We start from the raw sequence: 25,365 nt of genomic DNA, 5'->3' as shown, positions 1-25,365 counted from the left end.
CGTATTTTACACTAGATACCTAGGATTTTGTATACAATTTAGTTCGTATATTTGTTAACCTGTGAATAAACAACTGACCTATATTGTCAACAATAAATCGAGGCAATGCAGTGTGTCAAATTGAACGTTGATGCAAGAACACGTCATTATAAATGTAGAGATTAAAAAGGAATGGATTAACATACTCCGTGTCATGTGATCGACCATTTTGAACCAATAAAAAAAGTGATCTTTATAACCAATAAGAAATGGTTGCTTGGAGAAGAAAGCAAGGAGGACTTTCCTCTGATTGGCCCGTTGGTGTTCACGTTCTGATTTCTCTTTCCACTGCAGCGCCGATCAAGAACAAGCTGCCGGTGTATCACTGAAGCATTCATAGTTGGTGAATTTGCATTTGAGAGGAGGTCAATTAACTAACTGACAAATAAGCCATACTTTTTTCATCGTTTCTACGAGGCCGAGCACCATGGCTTCAGGAGGAGAGTAAGTTATCGTCGCTTGCTAAAGCTACTTTTTGGGTCCGTTTGCTACCCATTAAACTACTGTATGACAGATGGTTCGCTTTGTGTCAAAGTTAGCAACCAGCTACCTTGCTAGCAAGCTAACGGTAGCTAACTAGCTAGGTAGCAAACGTTCTCTTCGCTGATCAGCAAAACGATAGTGCTAGCTGTGTACCGTTAGCTTTGAGATGCAGACTTAACCTAACAACACATATCAGACCTATTGACTAAATCTATGGCAGCTATTTTATTGCAAACCTAACCTTCCCCAGTTGTTGCCTATCCACCAAGAAGATGCTACCGGTTAAAAAGCTAATGCTAGCCCCTGTCTGATCCACGGCTTTCTTGCTGTGTCATGTGGGCCTTCACAGCACCAGCAGAGCAGCTAGCTAACTTGGCAGGCTAGCAAGCTAATCTAAAGCTACCGTGAGCGAACTAGCTGCTCTGTGTTTCTTTGAAGCTGGAACTCGGAGTCAGCTATAATTTATTATTGTTTTGTTTTGTACAAGTTTTGAGACCAGATTGGCCATATTTGGCAAGCAATCGAATGACAACACAACGTTTTTCGTTGTTTATAGTTTAAGCAATTGTTTATAGTTTAAGCAATCATTTATGCTGTTAGAGTTTAAATCCTTTAACACTGGAGCTTCTGTGCCCCATTTCTTCATAGCATGTGGTCCATTTAAGTGTGATCCACCGTTAAATGAGTTACTTTACCCAACTTGCTTACTAATTAGGCTACGTTTTTTTCTGTCATCTCCTCTAGATCGAAGAGTGATGACCTTTCCACTGCAATTTTAAAGCAGAAGACCAGGCCCAACCGCTTGATAGTGGATGAATCAATCAATGAGGACAATAGTGTGGTCTCTCTGTCCCAGGTGAGAGCATGTCTTGTATTGGTACTCTATATTGGGGCTCTATAGATGTTCAAAATCATGTCCTGAAAATTGCATCCATGGACACACCATAGATGGCCTTCGCACTAATATCGGTGTTTTAATACTGGTGGTTGGCTGGTTCCTTTGTCTTGCCTTAGGCCAAGATGGATGAGCTGCAGCTGTTCAGGGGGGACACAGTTCTGATGAAGGGCAAGAAGCGGCGGGAGAGCGTCTGCATCGTGCTCTCCGACGACACCTGCTCCGACGAGAAGGTCCGCATGAACCGCGTTGTCCGTAACAACCTGAGAGTCCGGCTGGGAGACGTCATCAGGTGAGAGGATGAAAGGAATGGAGACAATGTTGACATAAGTGCTGATGGATGACAAGAAGACTGCCGGAGTGCTCCTCGGTGAATCCGCTGTACACCCATAGCATTACGGATTTAAGTGCTCCCAGGCCGATTTAAGGTTGTGGCAGGTGTGTGCCTCTTCTCAGATGGTTCCGCTCCAGCGCTGCTAATGCAACTGACTTGACGTGTAAAAAGAAACGGCTACCAGTTACATGATGTCACCCTGTCTAAAGTAGGCCTCTGTGTGGAGTTGACTCATTAGAGCTCCGAGAACCCTCTCAGTCCTGTGACCCAGTTTCCTCTCCCGTGTGCTCCCCCAGTATCCAGCCCTGCCCAGACGTGAAGTACGGGAAACGAATCCACGTCTTGCCCATTGACGACACAGTGGAGGGCATCACTGGGAACCTGTTTGAGGTCTACCTCAAGCCCTACTTCCTGGAGGCCTACAGGCCCATAAGAAGAGGTAATGCTTATGCTGCGTGTGTGTGTGTCTGTTAGCACACACCTCTTTGAATACCTTTTTTGAGGATGAGTGTTTTGTAGTTACACTTCGACCTCGTGTTGTAGGGGACATTTTCCTGGTGAGGGGGGGCATGCGTGCAGTGGAGTTCAAGGTGGTGGAGACGGACCCCAACCCCTACTGCATTGTTGCCCCTGACACAGTCATCCACTGTGAGGGCGAGCCAATCAAGAGAGAGGTATGTCCATAAGAATCAACACCAGAGTTCTAGAACCACTCAGGTCTGTAGATGGCTCGGTCCTGTGAGATAATGAAATGGTCAAATCTTGTTGTGGCTTTGCACGGCCAATGGCATTGTAACGGTGATCTCCTTTTTGTATAGAGGTGTGGCCATTTGTATGAACGTCGTTTTGTTTGTGCCTAGGACGAAGAGGAGTCCCTGAACGAAGTGGGTTATGACGACATCGGCGGCGTGAGGAAGCAGCTGGCTCAGATCAAGGAGATGGTGGAGCTGCCCCTCAGACACCCTGCTCTCTTCAAGGCCATCGGAGTCAAGGTCAGAGAGAGAGCCTATCCTCTGTGCTCGCTCGCCCTCCTTCGCTCTCTCTCTCTCTCTCTTTCCATCCCTCTTTTGCATTCTGTTCATCCCTCGTTCTTTGTCATTTCTCTGCTTCATATGTGAATATGTTTTGGAGTGTGGTTCGCATGATACTGTCATCTCCTCATTATTTGATGTTCCCTCCAGCCTCCAAGGGGAATCCTGCTGTACGGGCCCCCTGGAACAGGAAAGACTCTGATTGCTCGAGCCGTAGCCAATGAGACTGGAGCCTTCTTCTTCCTCATCAATGGTGAGAGACACGGGAACAAACACAGAGAGAGCCTGTCCACGGATGTTGATGTTAAAGGGTGAAAGGGACTCCAGGAGTGTCTACGCTGGGTGGAAATAGTGATGTCACTCCAGGCTGCTAACGGCAGGTGTCATGTTTCATCAGGCCCTGAGATCATGAGCAAGCTGGCCGGGGAGTCGGAGAGTAACCTGAGGAAGGCATTCGAGGAGGCCGAGAAGAACGCTCCCGCCATCATCTTCATCGACGAGCTGGACGCCATCGCACCCAAGAGAGAGAAGGTTAGCAGTTAGTGCAGTTAGTAAAAAAATAAAATAAAATAGCCTGTCTGTAAAATAACCCCTCACGGAAGCATACAGAAATGCTTAGTTCAGAACTGTGCTGGACTGGCCATAATCCTAAGTAATGATAAACAACATGCTCCACTAACTGGTACATGGTGTACTATACCAGGTGAGCTCAGACTAGCTTAGCTTGGCCATGATGACCAGGCTGCTGCCGGTTGCTCACTGTCGTGCCCTCCCACAGACACACGGCGAGGTGGAGAGGCGCATTGTGTCCCAGCTGCTCACCCTCATGGACGGTCTCAAGCAGAGGGCTCACGTCATCGTCATGGCAGCCACCAACAGACCCAACAGCATTGACCCGGCCCTCAGGCGATTCGGTACGGCCCCCCTCTAACGCATCGACATCATGCATGTGATTTTCCTTGCGTGTAAGAGATGGACTCAACTGGGACTCTTTTGTCGACCCCAGGGCGTTTCGACCGAGAGGTGGACATCGGGATCCCTGACGCGACGGGCAGACTAGAGATCCTCCAGATCCACACCAAGAACATGAAGCTGGCTGATGACGTGGACCTCGAGCAGGTGGTTATCAAACTCACTGTTGGTGATGGGAGAGGGATATCTCTCTCTCTCTGTGTGTGTGTGCGTGTGTGTCATGAAAGTTTGTGGGCTGTGCTAACTCGCTGCAATCTCGCCCCCCTCGAGGTGGCCAACGAGACCCACGGCCACGTGGGCGCCGACCTGGCGGCGCTGTGCTCCGAGGCCGCCCTGCAGGCCATCAGGAAGAAGATGGACCTGATCGACCTGGAGGACGACACCATCGACGCCGAGGTCATGAGCTCCCTGTGCGTCACCATGGACGACTTCAGGGTGAGTGCCCTCGCGCCCTCCCCGCCGGGGGCCCGGGGAAGTGGCCCGCGTGGCGGCCGCCGCTTTGCGTTCGCTGGCCCGGCGTAACGACCGCGTGTCTCTCCTGTCGCTCCCCAGTGGGCGCTGAGCCAGAGCAACCCCTCTGCCCTGAGGGAGACGGTGGTGGAGGTGCCCAACATCTCCTGGGAGGACATCGGAGGCCTGGAGGACGTCAAGAGGGAGCTGCAGGAGCTCGTACAGGTAGGGCCCACCCCTGCCCCAGACGCGCATGGGTCTGTAGCTTCTGTGATATAGATGCACTAGCATTTGCTTGACTGCTTTCCTGCTCCCCCCTCCACCCCAGTACCCAGTGGAGCACCCCGACAAGTTCCTGAAGTTCGGCATGACCCCGTCCAAGGGCGTGCTGTTCTACGGCCCCCCCGGCTGCGGTAAGACCCTGCTGGCCAAGGCCATCGCCAACGAGTGCCAGGCCAACTTCATCTCCATCAAGGGGCCCGAGCTGCTCACCATGTGGTTCGGGGAGTCCGAGGCAAACGTCAGGGAGATCTTTGACAAGGTAACCTAACCCCTGAGGCCTTAGCAGGGCTTGGGTTCAGGCACTGTATTACAGTCCTTTTTTAGTTCATTCCAGATACAAACAGTACAAACTGTGTGTCAGTCGGAAGGATATGTGATCCACACATGTCTTTGTGTTACGCGCATGCCGATCCGGCTTGTCCCACATGTGACCCTCTGGGTGTGTGTCTGTGTTCTAGGCCCGCCAGGCGGCGCCCTGCGTCCTCTTCTTCGATGAGCTCGACTCCATCGCCAAGGCCCGCGGCGGCAACGTGGGCGACGGCGGCGGCGCGGCCGACCGCGTCATCAACCAGATCCTGACGGAGATGGACGGCATGTCCAGCAAGAAGAACGTCTTCATCATCGGCGCCACCAACCGGCCCGACATCATCGACCCGGCCATCTTGCGCCCCGGGCGCCTGGACCAGCTCATCTACATCCCCCTGCCCGACGAGAAGAGCCGGATCAACATCCTCCAGGCCAACCTCCGCAAGAGCCCCATCGCCAAGGCAAGCGTCCCTAAGATGAAGGCTTTCTCTGCGCTTCGACAGGCCCACGCAGCCCTAGCTATGGTTACCAACGCCCCGTGACTATTGCTCAGTCGACTTGTTAGTGCACTGCATCAATCAGCAGGCCAGGAAATGCTAAATCGAAGTCATGTTGCCACGTTCAGATGTATCCTCTTGGCTGTAGCATCAGGACTGTTCTCATTTAGGCCTTGTCCTGAATCACCCTGTCGTATCTCCTGACCAGCTACCAATCAAGGCCTGCCAGGGAGGAGGTGCTGTCTGCAGAATCCCTAGGCTAGGCATTGTGTCGTCAAAGGACGTCATGATTTGATGCGTGTTATCCCTGTGTAAATGTCACCCTATTTCATACATATATTGGTCATATTGCTTTAGGGTGTGTATAGTTATGGCATAGAGTGCCTGGAGCATTATTAACCTGGTGCGGTGAAACCTTTATTGTCTCGTGTCCAGGAAGTGGACCTGGACTTCCTGGCCAAGATGACCAACGGCTTCTCAGGCGCTGACCTGACTGAGATCTGCCAGAGAGCCTGCAAGCTGGCCATCAGAGAGAGCATCGAGAACGAGATCAGGAGGGAGAGGGAGAGGCAGACCAACCCCTCCGCCATGGTGAGTCCACTCTCTGTCAACCACGAGCAGGTCACGCACTCCGCACAGGCCGGAGTGAGGAAGGGAAATCGGGCTAGGTTGAAGTGACTCTGTGGCATGAAGCGAGGTCTACGTTTGACCCATTTCAGAGTACGAAATCTCTATTTTATAGTTTGATTTGAATAAACGTGTCTTTGTACGTCGACATTCCCACTTGTGAATATCCATTCGATGTACTCCGCTGGGTCTATGAGGAGAAGCTGGAGAGGGCCGATCGGCCTCCCTATCAACAGGAAGTCTCTAACGTGACGTTTCCCTGTTTGTGTCTGCTGAACCCACAGGAGGTGGAGGAGGACGACCCAGTGCCAGAGATCCGTAAGGACCACTTCGAGGAGGCCATGCGCTTCGCCCGCCGCTCCGTCAGCGACAACGACATCCGCAAGTACGAGATGTTTGCCCAGACGCTACAGCAGAGCAGGGGCTTCGGCAGCTTCAGGTGAGCGGAAACTTCCGGCACACACACCACACACGGCAGTAAACGACAATGATTTGCATGCTACCTCCCACCCTTCTGGTGATGCAGCCCATGGGTTACAAGGATTATGAGTGATTGATTTCCTTCTGCTTCCTGTGTTCTCGTGCACAGGTTCCCCACCAGCACCCAGCCTGGAACAGGGCCCAGCCAGGGCCCAGCCGGCAGCAGCGGAGGCACCGTCTTCAACGAGGACAACGATGACGACCTCTACGGCTAAGCCCCTGACCCTGCAGTGGACCAACACTCTGCCACATGGTGGACCAAAAAGCTCCTTAAACATCCTGGTGAAGCTGTACAATAACACACATGCGCGCACACACACATACACACACACACATTCCACATGTAAGACAAAAAAGAAAAAAGAAAAAAAAATCCTATTAATATTCTTTAGAGATGTGAAACCTGTCCTCCATCTTCTGTGTTAGAGGCAGCATGTTCCAGCTTGTCTGGACCCTGTCTGGGGAGGACTATATCCCACTTTGGAAGGATTTGGGGCGGGCGTGGGCTCGTTGGAGTCGGGTCTGAGTGTGTTTGGATCCGTATGGGTCACCCCTCTCCAACCCAGTGGAAAGAGCAGCGCTGGCCACTTAGAAAGGGGAGAGGGTTATTGCTTTATGACTTGTCATTTTTTTATGAATATAGCGTATAATGTTATGGGGATGGGGGTGAGGGGGGGGGGGGGGGGAACGTTGGAAAATTGAGTTGTATGAAAGAAAAAAACAATAAATTAACTGGAGAAAATGCATCAATGTGTGAAATCTTTTGCATAGCGTTTCTTATTGTCATTATTCTAAAGCTGAACTGAAATAATAAATGATGTAGGATTTGTTGTGTATTATATACATTCTTTATTTGATATCAGTGAAGTTTAGAAAACATTTGAGGCAACAACAGTGGATATTAAAAGTATATGTGATAACAAAGTGCTTCATTCAGAAAACGTGGGACAATCTTAACATGAAGTGAAAAGTACCGTAATGTGAATATAAGTGATTGAAAGTGTCAAACGACTGTAAAAACAAAGAAAGTGAATGCTTTTCAAAGATGACAAACTAAAGGTAGTGCTAAAATGATTGTGGTTTATGGCTAACACGTGGTTTTCTTTTCGAAAATAAAAATACATTGCAACAAAATAAATAGTTAATACATTAAAACATTACACTTAAAAAGCACCGTTCTTACACCCAGTACTGCCTGCTATGCATTGCAGGTCGGTGGTGTTTGTGCTTGGGTATGTTGTTCTGTCTGACGTAGCAAGGGTCGTAGTAGTAGTAATCCCACTCCAAGGCGGAGGCAGAGGCCCCGTTACAAAGACCGTCGCTGTCAGCGGACAAGATCCGGAGAGAGACACCTGAGGACATGGAAGAAAACCGAAATAAGAGACATTATATGCCATAAGTTTCGAGCATGATGTAATAGCTGTAGGCCGAATGGACTGACAAGTATGCATTTGTGTTGCCGGTGGGGAGCACAAAACCGGTTTAATCTGCAATGAGACGGTTGCCCTTGTCAACAGTGGTAGAGCTAACGTGAATCGTCACTATGACACAACGCATTGAGACATTGAACAAAATTACCCCCAGAACTCTGAGGTAAGGGCCAAAAAAATAAACCATCAATGCCGGAATAGAAATCTGGTGAATGGAACTTTTGAGTTTCTAATTGAGTACCCCTGCTGTAGGCTATGTCTCGTATAGAAGAACCGCTGATTGATTTACTTTTAGGAGACCCATACCTGCACTTGCACCAAAGTCGCTGTCAAGTCCTGGCCCCACGGTGGTGGAGTTGACAGATGCGGCAATACAGGAAGCCTCGGGGGGGATGCAAGCGTACTCGCTCTCAAACAGGACCTTGTCAAACAAGTGCTCAGGAGAGTCGATCGCTACATTCTGCAGCTCCATTGTACTGCTGCGGCGCATATGGCCCAACTCAACCTGCCGATGGCAAACATGTTTCCAAGGAGACAATATCAGGGATCACTTAAGGTCCAGCATCTCAATAACACATAGCTGGTCTACTTACACCAGAAACAGCGTCGTTTAATTCTGTGATACATGGTGTATTGGGGGGCACACGGTGTGTCCGTTCCGTCTCAGAGTCACTGGAAAGCGGTAAGACTGGGGCGCTACAGCACCATTTGCTTTTGCTGTACATGCAGGACTTGCGGTGCAAGTCGGGCCTCGAGTTGGGCGTTGTTGACGAGGTCGCCAGGATTGTACTGGGGGACCTCAGAGACCCCGATCGTCCTCCTGTCGTTCCACTTGGCCGCAAGAAGTGAATCCCTCTCGGATCCAAAGCAACATTTCCCCGTGAAGAGGTTCTTGAAGATGTCACGGGTGGTACCAACATTGGTTCCGATATGGACAAATATGTTCTTTTCCCATCCTGATTGGGTAACAAGGGTTTTTCAGATATTCTGGTGATTCTCTGGTGGGTCGAGTGACTCGACTGTAGAAGTGTGCTCTCAGAATCCTCTCGTTTTCTTTTTCTCCTGGATAATATTAGGAATTTGTAACCGAGAAATAGGCAGTTCAACAGTAGCAAAAGAACTACGCATGGTATAAGAAGGAGAACAAGTAGGGTCAAACTTGTGATTGGTAAACCTTCAGCGAGATTTGAGTTTGGTGATGGGCTTATTTGCGACATCTCATCAGAAATAGTATCTATAATTCAAGATCAAATTCGATTGTTCGATTGTAACCATTTGCAATCAATCTAAAGTTGGTTTCCTTGTCCCAGTGAACGCAGGTGTAGCCTAATGATCCGCCAATCAACATCGGTCTAGGCAAGTCTGCTCTGCGATTTACTGTTGCTTGGATTTTGAACCTCGAAGGGACCTCGAATTTCATGTTATAGTTTGGTCCCATGTGTAGTCTACGTCTATCTGCAACGTTTGAAATGAACATGTCCATGCAAATGCACATGGCTACAACGTTAGTAAGGGCAAATCCCTGTTTTAAGAAACTTGTTTTGCTTTGCAGACGAATGCCTGGTCCTACCAATGTCGGAGAGCAAACCAGGTGTAACCTGTTAATTTATTCTGATTAATTGAGCTCTGTTCCTGTCTGATATGCAGTCCAGTTGGTGAGAATGCAAAAACATTCTGGCATACAACAGAATATACTTCTCTCTATTAGTGATGTGTCGTTCGTGAACGATTCGTTCATTTTGAACGAATCCTTATAAGGACTCGGGAGTAACGAGTCCTCTCAACGAGTGATTCGTTCATTTCCCGACTCGGTCTTTCTACGAGTCTTTGGATCATTTTTCACGTGACCTGCATAGGCTCTGTAGCTAGAGGAAACGAACGATTCGTTCCTTTCCCGACTCGGTCTTTCTACGAGTCTTTGGGTCATTTTTCACGTGACCTGTATAGGCTGTAGCAAGAGGAAACGAACGATTCGTTCCTTTCCCGACTCGGTCTTTCTACGAGTCTTTGGATAATTTTTCACGTGACCTGCATAGGCTCTGTAGCTAGAGGAAACGAATGATTAGTTCCTTCCCCGACTCGGTCTTTCTACGAGTCTTTGGATCCTTTTTTCACGTGACCCGCATTGTATTTTTTAGTAGAGGAAACAGTTTCCTTATTCCCTTTCGCGTGGCCGCTGTTTTAGTAAGACGTGAATGAATGATATTCGCTCAAGTCATCATACTGACTGGTTTTGTTATTTTCACTTTACATTTACACTTACAGTTTAGTGCAGTGTAATTGTTTGACGTGATAATTAAATGCTAGTGTGATAATACATGACCAAATCATACAAACTCATGATACATTATTTTAATGCAGGAATTTTTTTTGAAATATAAATAAATATAATATAAATTATTCTGAAATGAACAAATGACTCGAAAAAAGATTCGTTCATTTTACTGAACGAGATTCAAAGAACCGAATCAGTAAAAAGAACCGAACTTCCCATCACTACTCTCTATATATATAAGCCACTAGATGGAAGCAGAGAGCTGTGGTAGTCTTGTCTCCTGCCAGATGAAGCCTTCTGTAGCATTCCAGGCTGTCATTTTATGTAGTCCAGCAGCAAGGGATCTCGTATCCTATATTTTCTCTATCTCCTGTTTTTCAAATGTTAATTTCTGTTATACTCATTTGTATCTTGCTGTTCTATTCATTTCATCCATTATAATCTATTCTCTCATGTTATATTTAGGTAATTGTACTGCAAATGGTTGTTCTTTACCGCCATCTGTGGTTTACAGTAACTTGTAGTGAACTGTCCATATGACCAGATCATGACCAGTGCAAAGAATATTATTCAACAAGTTTTTATTGATACACCATGCTTCTCATGTCAATTGAATAAACATTAGCCTATACATAAACATCTGAGTCTAACAGCTATATACAAACTTTTCAAATAATTCAATTGAACATTTGACAAAGGAATCTCTCTTAGAGACAAAGTTTACTGTTTTTGTACACAAGTACATTTTTGATATTGTAATAAATCAATGTAAAACTGCAGTCATATGAACGACATACAACTTAATTCACGTGATTCTACTGGTCAGGTTTCAGGAAGTCTACACACGTTAGAGTAGAACACTGAGTCCCTGATATAGGCCTGTAGTATACAGTAACAGCTCCTATCCCTTTGAATGTAAGAGACAGATTGGACACTGTGCATGCTTCCAGACAGACACTCAGCAATCCTTTTATCAGAACACACAGCTCTTCACACGGAGCTGTCAATGTCAAACAATCATGCCGATAGTGTCTGCAGTTTCAACAAAAAGCTAATCATTCTCTAGCTTTCCAACTCACTCTCAAATCTTCAGTCCATTTTCACTTGTCAATAGCCCCCCCAAGTACAAAACGAGGTTGTGATTGGTTGCCATAGCACCAATAGCAAAGGCTCAGACTGGATTTCAGTGTTGCACCAGTTGAAACTGTGGCCTTGATGTCAGGCAGGCAAACAGGCAGGTATGTAAAAGGCAGGCTAGCACTTGGCCAGGCTGTGCTTGATGATCTCGCGGGACTGGGGAGGTATTCTGTCAGGGAAGAGCACCTGGAACTCCACCACCAGGTCCCCACGCTGGGCAGGCATCTTGGGGTGGGGCAGCCCCTCGCCCCTCAACCTGCGGATGGCGCCTGGTTTGATGACGTCGCTGCACGGCAACGGCATCATCCGGTTGTCCAGGGTGGGCACGTTCACCGTGCATCCGCACAGAGCCTGGAGAAAGGACAGAGAGAAAGAACAAGGAAGATTAGGCAACTTTCCAGACATGTTATGTACTGAACCTATTATGTGAGAACATCTGGTTTCATAACACATCCATTGGCAGACCCCATATTTATCATAAATGGCCCTGCACCTTGAGTAGGTCTTATCTAACAGGCCCATTACATCTGAAGAGCTTTTCTTGTTACATCACCGAGAGAATATATGGAGCTGCCACCCCCATAGGAGCCTGTTTTCCTCTGTTATGCAAGGAAGCCGTAGTGTTACAAATGCCCTAATCTCGGCTCCACATCCTGGTGTTGTGTGGGAGCATGAGTGCCTCATAGAAAGAGACGGGGGTGAGCTGACTGCAATAACGGAGGTGGAGGGGTCTCTCTCTAAGAGGACAGTGTCTATGACTACCAGCCTGCCAAACTCATCTCAGTGTGGGCTAGATGAGAGAGAGAGCAAGTGCCAGAGAGTGAGAGAAAAACCGAGAGAGAGAGAGAGAGAGAGAGGGTGCCAAAGGCACAGAGGAGTCTGTAGGAGAGTGTAAGAGAGAGAGAGAGAGCACTGTGAGGGGGCGTTCGACACCGAGGCTATATTTAGCCACTTGCTCTCTCGCTCTGCAGGGGCTGATGAGGTAAGGGAGGCGTGGGTGGACGCTGTGGAAGTGAGGATCCGACAGTGTGGGCGAGAGGACAGGGAGGCAGACTGACTGAGAAACGAGGGAACACACTGTTCCCTCTGCTGTGCTATTCTGGCCAGACAGTGAACTGCACTTCCGCCGAAGCATTACATCCGCATTATTTGCCTTTTGTGAGAAATCGGAAGCCGATAGATAAGACATCATCCATTGGATGGTGATGCGCACACAAGCACACACTCCTACCTCTTTGAGGGTGATCTTGGCGGTGTAGACGATGTTGGAGCCGTCTCTTTTGTACTGGGAGTGTTTCTTGTCCTTGAGGACGAAGGTGATGTCGGCAGGGGTGTTGTTGGGGGTCTCGTCCCCCTCCCTGGGGAAGGTGATCTTGGTCCCGGCCTTCCAACCCTTCTTCACCACCACGTCCAGCACCTTGTCCTCCGTCCTCAGGCTGCGTCCGTCGGGGTTGAGCCGCCGCCTGGTGATCTTCATCCTCTTGGTGCAGCCGTGGAACACCTCCTCCAGGGTGACCAGGAGCTCCTGGATGACGGCCAGGCCCTGGAGACGCCGGCGGCCGCGCCGCAGGCCCTCGTTGCCGTGCGGGCCGCCGCCCACGTGGCTGAAGGTGAAGCGGCTGAAGGGGTTGAAGAGGTCGTCCTCGCCGTCGGCGTCCGTCCCGAAGAAGATGTCAAAGTGGTCGGAGCCGCGGAAGAAGGAGGAGAAGGTGGCGTGGGCATCGCCGTGGTAACTGTAGTGAGGGGAGTTGGTCTGACCCGACATGGACATTCCGCCTCCGTTCTTAAGACCTGGCACAGAGGAGGAGAGGAAAAGACATTTCAGTTCAGAGCTCCCTGGGTTTGTGTTTTCTACCATGGCAGCACTTCTTTAGAAACTCCCCTCCTTCAAGTTGACTTTAATCTTGCCACTCTCAACCCCGCCCTCACTCATTCATATTAACACCCTACTTCTGGGGGGGCTTACTAAATTTAAATCTGGCACTTTGAGGTTTGGAGCTAAATTCTTTTTTTCTTTTCTGTTGGTGGTGTGTCTACAGCGCATGTGTGCACGCCTCCCAGGAGCCCATGCCCGGTTTATAGCGGAGACACGACTTCATCTATATTTACCCATGTAGGACTGCTACCACTTACTCCTTCCTCACATACATCCTTCAACAGATACATGGTTTGAGGACTCACGGGTTGGAATCTTTGCAAGGTTACTACACTGATCCCTTGTACGCGACAGCAGGGCAACCTCTAGAGGTCAAGTCTTTAGAAGACAGAAGACCTGCGGAAGCACCTCTCACCTTCTTCTCCGAACTGGTCGTAGATGCTCCTCTTCTTGGGGTCTGTGAGGATCTCGTAGGCTTCCGCGATCTCCTTGAACTTGTCCTCGGCGTCGGCCTCGCTGTTCTTGTCGGGGTGGAACTTCAGGGCCATCTTCCTGTACGCCCGCTTGATCTCGTCCTCGTTGGAGTCGGACGACACGCCGAGGACCTTGTAGTAATCCTTCCCCATGGGCTGGATGGACAGGCAGGGGGCCTCCTGGTCGGACTTGCTCTCCTGCGGGAACAGAGGAGGGGGGGGGGTGACGCGTTAGAACGGCACAGCTCACAGGAGAACGGCTCTCAGGCATAAGTGAATATCAACCGTCATCAGCGTTCAATGGGAAAAACCTGAACCCTATCTCCATCGCACCCACCAATGGATGCACTTGATCCTGTTTCTATAAGTCCTGGAGCTGACCACTTCAGTACACGGGCTAGAGGCTGGAGCTGAATGAAAGGATTCTGAATGTGACTGAGTTCAGAGCTGAACTCCCTGGGTGCTTGACGTCTTAACCACTCCTTAAGTCTGACATTAATGGTTCGATGGTAGAGCGCATGACAAGCATCCTGCAGGGGCATGCTAACCACCAGCACTTTGTGACATTCAACACCTCTCTGATAATGGCCTGGGTACAGCTATAGCTGAGTCACTATTTTCAGGAATTTGACCCAGTAGGTACATTCATTTGAAACTTGTTTTAATTTAGCTTTAATTCAATGCTGCATTGGAGATCAAATTGGCTGTCAATCAGATCTGATCACAGAGAGCTTTGAACACGAATTAGTTCACCACAATGCACCCAATCCCCGTTCTTGTCATCTAATCACGGGCACTGCATTGGAGGCTGCTTATCTCACGTGAAAATCCGGCCAATAGCTGAGGCTCTTTATTTCATCTTAAGGCTCCATATCTCCGGGGGTCTTTCCCCCTAATGCAGATATCTGTACTGTGCATTTACAATGCTCAAAACGTGAGGAGGGGGGCACTCATGTGCTTGCATGCTTCGTGATGCTGACGGTACCTCCTATCGGAAACGCTCAGTGCCCCCATTGGCTAGAACGGCTCAGAAACGCCGACTGTTTTTTAAACGATGAAGCTAAGCTATGAATAATACAAGTCCAGATGTACATTGTCTAAAATACCGTTCACTTTATAGCTAGTTACATTTTCGCTCTGTTGTGTTTATCAAATGCATCTCCTCTACAACATATAAGCTTAATTGCACATTGTCAATTCATATTCAACATTTTCTGATAATTACAGTCCAATATTCAACTTTCTGTTACCAGTGACATCCAGGAAACATACGTATCAGAAAACACAACTTTCAGAGTGTTTTGTTTCAGGTAACTTAAAATAAGATCAGATAGGCTACAATCATTTGCAAAATTAAATAGCTAAGTATAAAACGTTATAAAAAATAATGTAACTCACCCCAGAAGATGTGGAATTCGAGCTGTCATCCCTGTGCATAGGGCGGACCTTGCACTTGACGTTAACATTCTTGTTTTTGACACCAAACTGAGTCCAGATCAGAACCATAATGTCGGCTTGTTATGCGGTCGCTGTCCAATTGCTGTGGTGCTGAAATGCTCTGACTGTAGCAAGCGTTGCTCTTGCCTCAGTGCTGATCTGCAGACTGTTAAATACCTCCTCGCCAACTTGCCTTACTACGAACTCACCGCCCACGCAGCGTGACAGAGCCTTCCCCAAGCCCGCCCATTTCCTACGCACTGGAGGGAATACCGAGCCCACAGTTTCTCCGGCAAAACCATTGGTCTTCTTTGTGAGCACGCGGATGTAAGGGCCCCCTTCTCCTTCTTGAGACTCGTTTCCGGAATTCTAATGGCAGGGCTGAGGAAATGTCACGGCTAGGAGGATCCTCGAGATGTCTGGGGCTGATTTAAAAAATAGCCAAACAACGCCAGACAGACAAAAAAACTGACATTTTCCAGAATACTAAAAAAGTCCCTGGGGTGTCATATGTCCCGAGGGGGAAACGTATCCTTAGTGCGAGCTTTGGTTAAAAATCCACCCTAATTGATCGATTTTATTTGGCTCTGTGATAACAAATACTGTAACCAATAGAACATTAGTCAGATAACTTTTTGCTAAATTTGATTACAAAATGGGACTGAATTGAACTGAATGTTTCTTGTGAGTGAGTGGGGATCACTGAATGTAACGTGATGTTAAGATTGTTCTTTACACCTGGTGTACGGATGGCCCCTTAGGATCACCCTTATTGTGTAGCCTGGTTACCCAACAGGACCCTGAGCATAGCCCACTGAACGACAGCGCTGTGCTATTATGGAACGTTGGCATACATAGATGGACTTCTTCCTCCTCCACAATTCTCCCATCAACCAATGGGAGGCCAGAGTTACCAGTGGAATCTCCCAGTCACTCCAACAGGAAATGGGAGACAAATTTGGTCTGAATCTGCACAGCCCGGAGCGTCACACAGACACCCAGCCACGGAGCCAATCTCTGTGGTGCAGCGAGCAGACAGACTGTTCCAGAATGTAGTGGCTTGAAATGGAATCTCTCCGAATGTTCTGTCTCAGCCCACGGTGGAGAGTGGGGACTGAAGGAACATGCTCGATAATCACACTTATTATCGCGGCATGTCCTGACGGTTAAGTGACAGCTAGGGAGGGACCGAGATCTCACGTGCCAAACAGAACCCAACAATACCCACACCCACACAACATTTGGATGCAGTCTCGGATTCGAGATTTTGTAGTGCGTCGTTATTTAAAGGGGAATTCTCATGCACATGCGTTGGCACACGCTTAAACACACGCACGCCCCTTTTCTGCGTTTCCAATTCTCGACCCCTCTGCTGTGACTAGACGAGTCAGAAGTAACGTCTAATAATACCAATGACTAAAGAATCAATCATCTCATGTCAATCTCTTTCCTCTGATCAAAGAGTGTGACCTATGACAGACCAGAAGTGATGTAGGTGCGATCCTTCACAAGTTCAACCCACTGCCACCTTCCCCCTTCCTGCTGTGGGACAACTGTGGAGGTCCAGGGACAGGCTGAATCACCTTGCTGGGAGTTCTGACACGCACCCAGAGAGAAATGAAAGGCAGCAAGTCACACCAACCACATCCCTCTTCCTCCCTCTTCAACCCACTCTCCTCGTCCATAAAGGTAACATGGTGTGTGTGTACGTGTGCAAGTGTGTCTGTGCGGGCAGCCACGGGCGCGCGTGTGTTTTGGCGCGTGCTCGCGTGTTGCCACGCGCGGGCACGCGCGTGTGTGTTGGCGTGTATGCGGGAGTATGGGTTTCCACTGGTGTGTGTTAGCGTGTATGTGTGTGTTGATATATGTGTCCCCAGACAGCCACATCTCTGATTCATCATCGCTCGTGTACTTGTGAAACTGTTGAGAGCAGGAGTCTGGTGGGCATTCTATTCACACCGTCTCAAAGATGGAGGGAGAACCAAGGGAGCAGCCGTATTTGAAAGTTCACGAAGAGGGGAGAGGATAAGGAAGAGACTTTGAAGAAACGTTGCCTCAGTATATCTTTTAAGTAATCCTTTTTTACACCTTGTCGCACCCTGTCTCTTTATCTCTCTCTCTCTCTCTCTCTCTCTCTCTCTCTCTCTCTCTCTCTCTCTCTCTCTCTCTCTCTCTCTCTCTCTCTCTCTCTCTCTCTCTCTCGTTCTCGTCTCTCTCTGCCCCCTCCCTCCCTCCCTCCCTCCCTCTCTCTCTATCTCTATCTCTCTCTCCCTCTTTCTCTCTCTCTCTCTCTCTCTCTCTCTCTCTCTCTCTCTCTCTCTCTCTCTCTCTCTCTCTCTCTCTCTCTCTCTCTCTCTCTCTCTCTCTCTCTCTCTCTCTCTCTCTCTCTCTCTCTCTCTCTCTCTCTCTCTCTCTGTCTCTCTCTTCCTGTCTCTCACCCCCTCCTCTTGTCTCCTCCGGCGCCCACACATGTCCGGGAGTGTGACTGTGTCCGGCGCATGTGTCCCATGGTGTACATACACGCACCACACACACACTAAGACACAACACACACTAAGACACACACATACACACCCACAAACACATACAGTGCACACAAATAGGCCCTGACAGACACTCCTGTCTACTCATTAGACGGAATCATCAGATCATCAGACATGACTGATGATGCATCTAGCTCATAAACATCCTCTCCACGTTCCAGTGATGGGAATCTGTGCACATGAGCAAGGTGATGTTGCTGTTGCTGCCTGAGGAGGAAGGTTTTTTTTTTTCTCTGCAGGATGAATCCCACTAACCCCCACCAATCCCCACCCCAACACACACCCGCACGACACACACACACACACATTCAGCACTCTGCCTGGCTGACTTCTGTAAGCCACTGCATTATGAAAAATCCCACCCCGCAAAGGCTCTGTTTTCTTTCTGGAAACAGCTTTCCGTGTCTGTTTCCCAATCTTGACAGCCTTGAAAAATGATCAAAAACGATGGTTTCTGCAAAAAAGAAATCATACCTTTAATTTAACCAGCGCTTATACAGGCATTATGAATGGGAACGGCCATTGTTTTTAACTGTCACAGACTCAGAGACCTTAGCAAATGCTGCCCCCTGCTGTATAACACAGAAGTTACAGAAAATATGATAAACACGAAACACTACCATTCAACAAATAAAAACAGTGCGTGGCAAACGTTATAAATCCGCAATTACAGGAAGCGGTACTTTCCCATTACAACCTGAATGTCAAACACGAGTTCCTTGTCTCTGCAATCTACCCCCCAACACAAACACACAAACCCACACGTCTCTCTATCCCACATCTATGTGATAATAACATTGGGTCTGCAATCTCCATCCCCCTCCATCAGTGTGTCCTCGTTACTGACGCTCTGCTGGTTCTGCGGCCGATGATCTTGACGGCTCTCCTCGCACCCCTCCGACTCTCTCAGGCTCCTGTAGAAGCGGCGGTTCTCCTCAGGATAGGACACGGCAGACAAGGGCAGCCTGAGGAGAGCTCTGATGCCGGAGGAGAGGAGCAGGAAGGTGAGGGTGGACAGGCAGAAGGGCCAGGTGCACGCTGGTAACCCCCACTGGGGGAGGGAGGGGGAGATGGTAGAGGAGCAGGAAGCCAGGACACTCATCATTTGGACATAGTATGTGCAGTACTATGTGTAGTACTATGTGCAGTACTAAGTGCAGTACTATGTGTAGTACTATGTGCAGTACTAAGTGCAGTACTATGTGTAGTACTATGTGCAGTACTATGTGTAGTACTATGTGCAGTACTATGTGCAGTACTATGTGCAGTACTATGTGTAGTACTATGTGCAGTACTATGTGCAGTACTATGTGCAGTACTATGTGCAGTACTATGTGTAGTACTATGTGCAGTACTATGTGCAGTACTATGTGCAGTACTATGTGTAGTACTATGTGCAGTACTATGTGCAGTACTATGTGCAGTACTATGTGTAGTACTATGTGCAGTACTATGTGCAGTACTAAGTGCAGTACTATGTGCAGTACTATGTGCAGTACTATGTGCAGTACTAAGTGCAGTACTATGTGTAGTACTATGTGCAGTACTATGTGCAGTACTATGTGCAGTACTATGTGCAGTACTATGTGCAGTACTAAGTGCAGTACTATGTGTAGTACTATGTGTAGTACCTATGATGCAATGAGATTGTAAGCTTATGATTATCAATCTCTTACCACGGATACCACGTTTGCGAAAGCTGAACCCAAGTAGGCACAAAAAAATGCTGAAAAAAAGACAAAGGAATTCAAATGACGTCGTGAAATCTTATGAACGTGATGGGTCACCAGTAGTAGATGTGTGGAGGGGAGGGTGGGTACCACAAGTGATGGCCAATAGATGAGCTTGCCAGGTGAGAGCGTAGAACATTCCTCCAATGGCGATGCAGGACAGGGTGCTGTTGTACCCCCATAGGCCAGAGTAAATTTCCTGACGAGGGGCAGCCAGGGCCAGACCTGCATAGCCAACCCAAGACATCGGACCTCAGACTTCCACTCCAGAATCTACAACTAAAGGTTCCACATGGGTTCAATCAGGAAAGGTAGGTGGTATTTAGCAAGATTTTAGTGAGTGTGTAAACACATCATCTCGGAGGTGTGGTTTTGGTTTGTGACCACTCTGACGCAAACAGATTAGCGAAAACAGAACCATGGGTACAGTGGCAATGTCAGTCCCTTTTCTTCAATAGGTCGCCCTGTTAACGTCGCTGAGGATGATTGGATGGGAGCAACTGGACAGTGATGATATCAACTAACACGGCGGCCCACGGTGTCTCTCACCGGAACACAAGCTCGGCTTGTTTCCTTTCAGGTCTTAGTGGGAGAACGTTCTCAGAGGGTTCTCCCACAGGGGAAACCAAAGAAAGAACCCTTTATGGTTCTCTGTAGAACATTTAATTTGAGAAAGCTTTCAGGTATATTTACAAAGATGCGGGGGGGTAAGTTATGGCAGCTCGATTGAACAAATTGTTGCAGCTATAAAGAAGCCACAGTACAACCCCCAGCTTCCATGCTCCACATCCTACCTAGAGGAGGGGGGAGGGGGGGAAGTCAACATCTGGGAACCATAAGAACAGGAAATCAGCCAAATAATCTGGGGGTTGAACAAACCTTGAAAGAACAATAGTGGATATCCTTAATGTTTCCATTGTAGTGTATCGTTTTCCAAAGAGAGGAGCTATTGTGTAGAGTTTGGCATGTGGGGGATGTCCCGGAGGATGGGGGGCGTGTCCCGGAGGATGGGGGGCGTGTCCTGGAGGATGGGGGGCGTGTCCCGGAGGATGAGGCTCACTGGGATTGATCATCAGTAATTGGCAAGCGCTGACTGACCTATCAAAACCTCACTTCTCTTCCATAGTCATATCAAAATCACACGAGTGGCTGTTACTGTCATTGTAGAAATGTTTATGACATATTTAGCTGTTTCTTTGTGTAAAATCAACCTTTTCTCCACAAATCGTTGTTATCTCCCTCTCGTCCTCATTCAAACCAAACAGTGTTGGTCCCACCCGCCTGCTCTCCCTGCTGCTATTTCATTCAGACATGCTCGGACTTTCAATCTTATGGTCTGACTTCAATCACTGCAGTCCGATCCCCCCCCCCCCCCCCCACACACACACACACTCTCCTACCAGCCAGTGAGCCAGCAGCAGAGCCCAGTATGGCGTGCAGACAGATGGTTGGAGAGGAGACCAGCAGGGCCAGGATGAACAGCCCTCCGGTCCAGGGCCCGTCGCAGCCGTACACCTGACCCACGCCAACCGGCACAGACAAAACCAGCTGGAACCCGAGGGGAAAGAAATGATCAATGAGGGACCCTGTCGCCGCTAGCAACAGTAATAACAGGATGTGGTCACGGGCCAAGCAGAGCTGTCGCCGCGGGTAACAGTGATAATCCAATATCCGCTGGGAGAGATTCTTTGAAGAATGTCATTCATGAGTAGGAACTGGAAATGAGCCTAGCTTTCAGTGGAAGAAAAGCCTCTTTCTGGACTCCATCCATAGGGATTATACTGTGTGTGTATATGTGTGTGTGTGTGTGTGAATGAACAGTGTGGTGCCTTCAAGCACACATACCTCAGAGATACTGAGCCCAGTTCTAGTGGTGTTGTCATGGGAGAGGGACTTTGGCTGAATAACCACCTAGGAGAGCAGGAACATGGTTTGAATCAGAACAAGATTAGCATTTGTCGCTATGTGTGTGTGTGAGTGTGTGTGTGTGTGTGTTATTGACTCCACCTGAGGGAAGAACGGGTGGTTTGCTCCAGTCGCCGCCATGTGTACATACAGCACCATGTTGAACGGCAGAGTGAAGACGGGCAGGTCCCATTTACTGAATACTGAGGCCAAGGCACTGGAGACCACTGGGCTACACCGCCAAGCAAACCCACGATAAACAGGAAGTCAATCGCAAGATCAGATGCAGGCGACAGGAAGAAGGATGTCAACAAGCCTGATGAGCATACCATTGTGTGTGTGAATGTGTACGTGCGTGCGCTTGTTCATGCTACGCGACACTCCAAAGTGAAGGTCGGTTTACTGCATGCACTGTCCACCTACCACATCATGGACATGAAGGTGTTGGGTAAAAGAAGCCACCAGTACCAGTCTCCGCTGGCAGAGAAGACCGCCATCAGCATGCCCACCAGAGTCCCGTTGTAGCCATGCAGCCCTGCAGACACGGCCCCCCTGCAACCAACCACACATGTCACTCCAACAGCTTAGGTCAACACTACGGTGAGAAACCCTAAACGCGTGAAATGTGTCGAATGTGAAACACGACCTGCTACACGGCAGACCCTCACCGGCTCTGTCCAATCAGGAGGGCAGATGTGGTGGAGAGGAGGGTCCCTAGCAGTCCATTCAGAGCGTACCAGCGGTTCTGTAGAGTCAGGCCCACTGCGATCAGAAGCCCACTGAGGGGGTTGTTGACAAACATAACCTGGGCAAGGCCCCGGAACACCCAGTCCACCATCTGGACCCCCAGAACCTGCTCTGAGCCGGGCAGAGAGACACATGCTTCAGAGCTCTTTGGTTTGATGGATGACTGGATGGATGGATGGATGGAAGAGTTGTCTTCTTACTTTTCATCCAGTCTCCACAGACCCTCATGTCCCCGGTGAACAGGCTGACGAGCCTGGGGAGGGCTCTGGAGTCTGTGGCCGTGTTCTTTCTCCCAGACGGGGCCCTCGCTCCCGGCTCCATCTGGGCGGCTGCTGTGATCATCAGAGGCTCCAGGTCCTGCAAGGCAGCTGGAGCACAGTGGCCAGACTAGGCTCGATGTCACCGAGTCGACCTCAAGAAAGGGGTTTCAACCTTTGAAAACTTGATTTGGGTTTGATGGAATGTGGGTGGCATTGACCCCATTGCTGCTGGGTTGTTTAGGAAAACTTGACACATAGATTATGGAGGCCCTTCATCACATAAGCTTGATTGATCCGTTTAAAACAGTAAAACAATGCAGTAGAGTAAAGTACTGTGAAATATAAATTATGTTTTTGAGCTGCATACACACAATTTTCAACACTTGCTCCCAAAGATCTCCCAAGTCCCTCCAAGGACATGGAGACAGAACAAACACAACCACATTGAAACTAAACAGCAACATTACTAGCAACTCTTAAACAATGGATCCTTTCTCTGAAATCTAGTATTTTCTACAGTAGAGTGCCCCTTACCTGTGATCTAAGAGCCTGGCATAGATATTTGCAGATACCCACAAACAATCCAAACATAACAGTCTTATTATAGATCTTCTCTTCACAATCCCTCCTCTCAAATGTCTGCCCTCCCCTTCTCTGCACCCTTTGGTTCCAAATAGCCAAACACCCTGTCCTCCTGCCCCCCCCTCCCTCTCCCCCTGTCCACCCTGCTGTTTGGTCAGGAGACTTCCTCACAGGCAGCTAATCAGGGATCAGAATATGGAATTGTTCTAAATCACTTCTGGTTCCTACCCACAGAGAAGGAGAAGGGATTGATGTACAATGCTGACAGTCTTGAGAGAGTTGTGAACCTTAACAATGAAACAAAATACACTCAAACATCACACAAATCTTTGAAAACGTTTAATTTCTCTCATTGATGACATCACACGCACAAAAAGAGAATCGACGTGACAGCAACTCTTAACGTGTGAGAACACTCATGTCTACTCATGTCAACAGGCACTGGGATGTTCTTCTGGAATCTATTTTTTCTTCGCACTCCATTGTTTCTTTCCTCCAAGATACCCCTATATGGGGGTAGTTTCGAAGAGTGTAGCCAACTATAGTACAGTAGCTGGTGGTAGAGAGGGGCTGATTAGGTTGAAACAAAACTAGTCATGGATAGAACTACGCCCAGAGTCATCTGTCTCCACACCTCCCACCCTGTTAGGCTGGAGACCGTGACCTGTCCCTAGAGAGCTAACTTTCTGAGTACAAAAGCTTTTGAAAGGGAAAGGAAGCTTAAACAATGGTTGACACTGCATGTAGTAGATGGCGACTATGGTATTGCAGAAATATAGTAACATGAAATGGAAAATGTATGAAATGCTGAAAGACATGGAAGGGAATGAGTGAAAATGACCTTCCAACCATTTGTTGTGTAATTGTATGATACACTAAATCAGCTTGAGACATTTTATAAAAGGGGTTCAGAGTGGGGTGGGAGGGGGGGTACAGGTGACGGTGAAACATACCAAACAAAGCACAAAAGCTGTGCACACTCGCACAAATGACCACACGCAACCACACGCCATATACACCACGTACAGACGTGGAGAGACTGTCTCTCTCAGTCCTAGTCTCTCTCGGGTCTCTCTCTCTCTTCTTCCAGCGGGTTAGAGCCCGTCAACGCCGTGCTGGGTGCTGAACTCCTGAAAGTCCTCAGGAATGGTGTCTGCAGGAGACAAAGGTGAAAGGTCAGGAGTCAGGCGTGCTGTAGCCAGAACTGCTGATTCGCTCTGGCACGAACGGAGAGTGAGGAACTGACCGTTGCAGCGGTACTTGAGGTTGGACCAGATGATGTTCTCCTGGGAGAAGCAGAACACTCCCAGACGTCCTCCTCTCATGGTGGTGTCAATCGTCACCCCAGAGTCGGCCACCAGCTCTGTGCCCTCATAGAACCGAGCCCTGGGAGGAGGTTTACACACAGATTACACACACACACTCACACACACACACACACACAGACCCTCACAAACACACACACACACTCACACACACTCACACCGTGCACATACTCAGGCACACACACATCTAGCGGCCTTACCGGATGTATCCGACCTGCGGGCGATGCTGGAGGTACCAGCGGTAGGACACTTTGTCCTTCCAGCCCACGTTTCTGGGGTCCTTCCACAGCAGACGCACCTGGTCGTTGGTGTCACCTGTGTGCCACAGGGAGTTCCTCAGGTGCTCACCTGGACCTGACTTAGACTTCACTGCCTGAGAGAGGGAGGGGGGAGAGGGGAGAGGGAGGGGGGAGAGGGAGGGGGATGGGAGGGGGGAGGGGGGGGGGAGGGGGGAGGGGGGAGGGGGGAGGGGGGAGGGGGGAGGGGGGAGGGGGGAGGGGGAGAGAGGAGAGGGGGAGAGGGAGGGGGATGGGGGAGAGGGAGGGGGAGGGGGAGAGGGGAGAGGGAGGGGGAGGGAGGGGGGAGAGGGAGGGGGGAGAGAGGGAGGGGGAGAGAGGGGGGAGAGGGGAGAGGGATTAAACAAGGCCCATGGAACATTTTATTGAGAGTCGTGAGATAAAGAAAACTAGAACAGTTTGCCAGCCTAGAACAGGCCAGTAACTGAGGACCAACCATTTGGTTAGGGTTAGGACCTAACCTGCAATGAGGCTAGGTCCTCAGGACTTTTCTTGGGTTAGGATTGAGAACTGACCCTTGGGTTAGGATTGAGGACTGACCCTTGGGTTAGGGTTGGAATCTAACCTTGAGCTGAATCCCGGGCTCTGCCACGGCCCTGAAGGGCGTGGCCTGCCAGTAGGTCTGCTCCGTCTGCTTCCACATGACCACATAGAAAGAGGACGAGTCTTGGTAGCCGAAGATGAAGCCGGCGTAGTCATCATCCGTCACCGTGTTCACGTGGAACGTCCCCTCAAAGTCCACACCGCTGAATGCAGTGTAGCCTAGGCAACAGAAGATAGAACACTGCTCACTGATTGCCATTTCCTTGTCCCCATGGCAGTCTTTTTTGATGCAAGCTGCACAGATACATTACTGGAAAAGGTCGTTTGAGGGATTCCCATTCATTTGGGACATTTTTCTTACCAACAGCAAGTCCTGGATCACTGTTCATAGTCTGCACAATCTCCATTCC

At 49.0% G+C, this 25,365-nt stretch overlaps 6 protein-coding genes across 9 annotated transcripts; 1 reads left to right on the top strand and 5 right to left on the bottom strand.

The window, feature by feature from the left end:
• The first annotated feature begins 318 nt into the window (after nt 1–318).
• LOC124484566 (transitional endoplasmic reticulum ATPase-like) lies at nt 319–7,071 on the top strand. 2 transcript variants are annotated; one of them, XM_047045522.1, is made up of 17 exons: nt 319–483; nt 1,267–1,378; nt 1,537–1,709; nt 2,048–2,190; nt 2,295–2,425; nt 2,612–2,743; nt 2,933–3,035; nt 3,180–3,313; nt 3,561–3,696; nt 3,789–3,901; nt 4,025–4,189; nt 4,307–4,429; nt 4,533–4,745; nt 4,945–5,253; nt 5,725–5,880; nt 6,192–6,355; nt 6,506–7,071. In XM_047045522.1, the coding sequence occupies exons 1-17, from the start codon at nt 467–469 to the stop codon at nt 6,609–6,611; spliced, it is 2,430 nt and encodes an 809-aa protein (XP_046901478.1). In that variant the 5' UTR covers nt 319–466; the 3' UTR covers nt 6,612–7,071. The 2 variants fall into 2 exon arrangements, with proteins under 2 accessions (XP_046901478.1, XP_046901480.1); XM_047045524.1 differs by having other exon boundaries at nt 320–483; nt 6,201–6,355; nt 6,506–7,070.
• Nucleotides 7,072–7,083: 12 nt separating this feature from the next.
• On the bottom strand, nt 7,084–8,413 carry LOC124484568 (protein huluwa-like). The gene is made up of 2 exons (XM_047045526.1): nt 8,133–8,413; nt 7,084–7,748 (listed from the first exon to the last, which is right to left on the bottom strand). The coding sequence occupies exons 1-2, from the start codon at nt 8,314–8,316 to the stop codon at nt 7,576–7,578; spliced, it is 357 nt and encodes a 118-aa protein (XP_046901482.1). The 5' UTR covers nt 8,317–8,413; the 3' UTR covers nt 7,084–7,575.
• On the bottom strand, nt 8,309–9,533 carry hwa (huluwa). The gene has a single exon (XM_047045525.1). It carries the CDS (start codon nt 9,041–9,043, stop codon nt 8,393–8,395), a length of 651 nt encoding a protein of 216 aa, XP_046901481.1. The 5' UTR covers nt 9,044–9,533; the 3' UTR covers nt 8,309–8,392.
• Nucleotides 9,534–10,838: 1,305 nt separating this feature from the next.
• On the bottom strand, nt 10,839–15,093 carry zgc:122979 (uncharacterized protein LOC641576 homolog). The gene is made up of 4 exons (XM_047045424.1): nt 14,986–15,093; nt 13,530–13,785; nt 12,470–13,029; nt 10,839–11,589 (listed from the first exon to the last, which is right to left on the bottom strand). The coding sequence occupies exons 1-4, from the start codon at nt 15,091–15,093 to the stop codon at nt 11,356–11,358; spliced, it is 1,158 nt and encodes a 385-aa protein (XP_046901380.1). The 3' UTR covers nt 10,839–11,355.
• A 2,934-nt stretch (nt 15,094–18,027) lies between these two features.
• Nucleotides 18,028–22,865, bottom strand: LOC124484260 (urea transporter 1-like). Of its 3 annotated transcripts, none has more exons than XM_047045117.1 (10): nt 22,744–22,865; nt 22,150–22,361; nt 21,871–22,060; nt 21,626–21,754; nt 21,305–21,434; nt 21,143–21,208; nt 20,698–20,845; nt 19,388–19,522; nt 19,244–19,293; nt 18,028–18,618 (listed from the first exon to the last, which is right to left on the bottom strand). In XM_047045117.1, exons 2-10 carry the CDS (start codon nt 22,289–22,291, stop codon nt 18,349–18,351), a joined length of 1,260 nt encoding a protein of 419 aa, XP_046901073.1. In that variant the 5' UTR covers nt 22,292–22,361; nt 22,744–22,865; the 3' UTR covers nt 18,028–18,348. The 3 variants fall into 3 exon arrangements, with proteins under 3 accessions (XP_046901073.1, XP_046901072.1, XP_046901074.1); XM_047045116.1 differs by having other exon boundaries at nt 22,150–22,317; XM_047045118.1 differs by having other exon boundaries at nt 18,370–18,544; nt 22,150–22,317.
• Nucleotides 22,866–23,115: 250 nt separating this feature from the next.
• Nucleotides 23,116–25,359, bottom strand: thbs4b (thrombospondin 4b). The gene is made up of 5 exons (XM_047044791.1): nt 25,317–25,359; nt 24,978–25,174; nt 24,317–24,489; nt 24,038–24,177; nt 23,116–23,944 (listed from the first exon to the last, which is right to left on the bottom strand). Exons 1-5 carry the CDS (start codon nt 25,342–25,344, stop codon nt 23,886–23,888), a joined length of 597 nt encoding a protein of 198 aa, XP_046900747.1. The 5' UTR covers nt 25,345–25,359; the 3' UTR covers nt 23,116–23,885.
• Nucleotides 25,360–25,365: the final 6 nt, after the last annotated feature.

Source organism: Hypomesus transpacificus, chromosome 22 (genome assembly GCF_021917145.1).
Source record: "Hypomesus transpacificus isolate Combined female chromosome 22, fHypTra1, whole genome shotgun sequence".
Classification (NCBI taxonomy): domain Eukaryota; kingdom Metazoa; phylum Chordata; class Actinopteri; order Osmeriformes; family Osmeridae; genus Hypomesus; species Hypomesus transpacificus.
The sequence above is the reverse complement of the archived record's forward strand: the minus strand, read 5'-3'. Positions and strand labels throughout refer to the sequence as shown.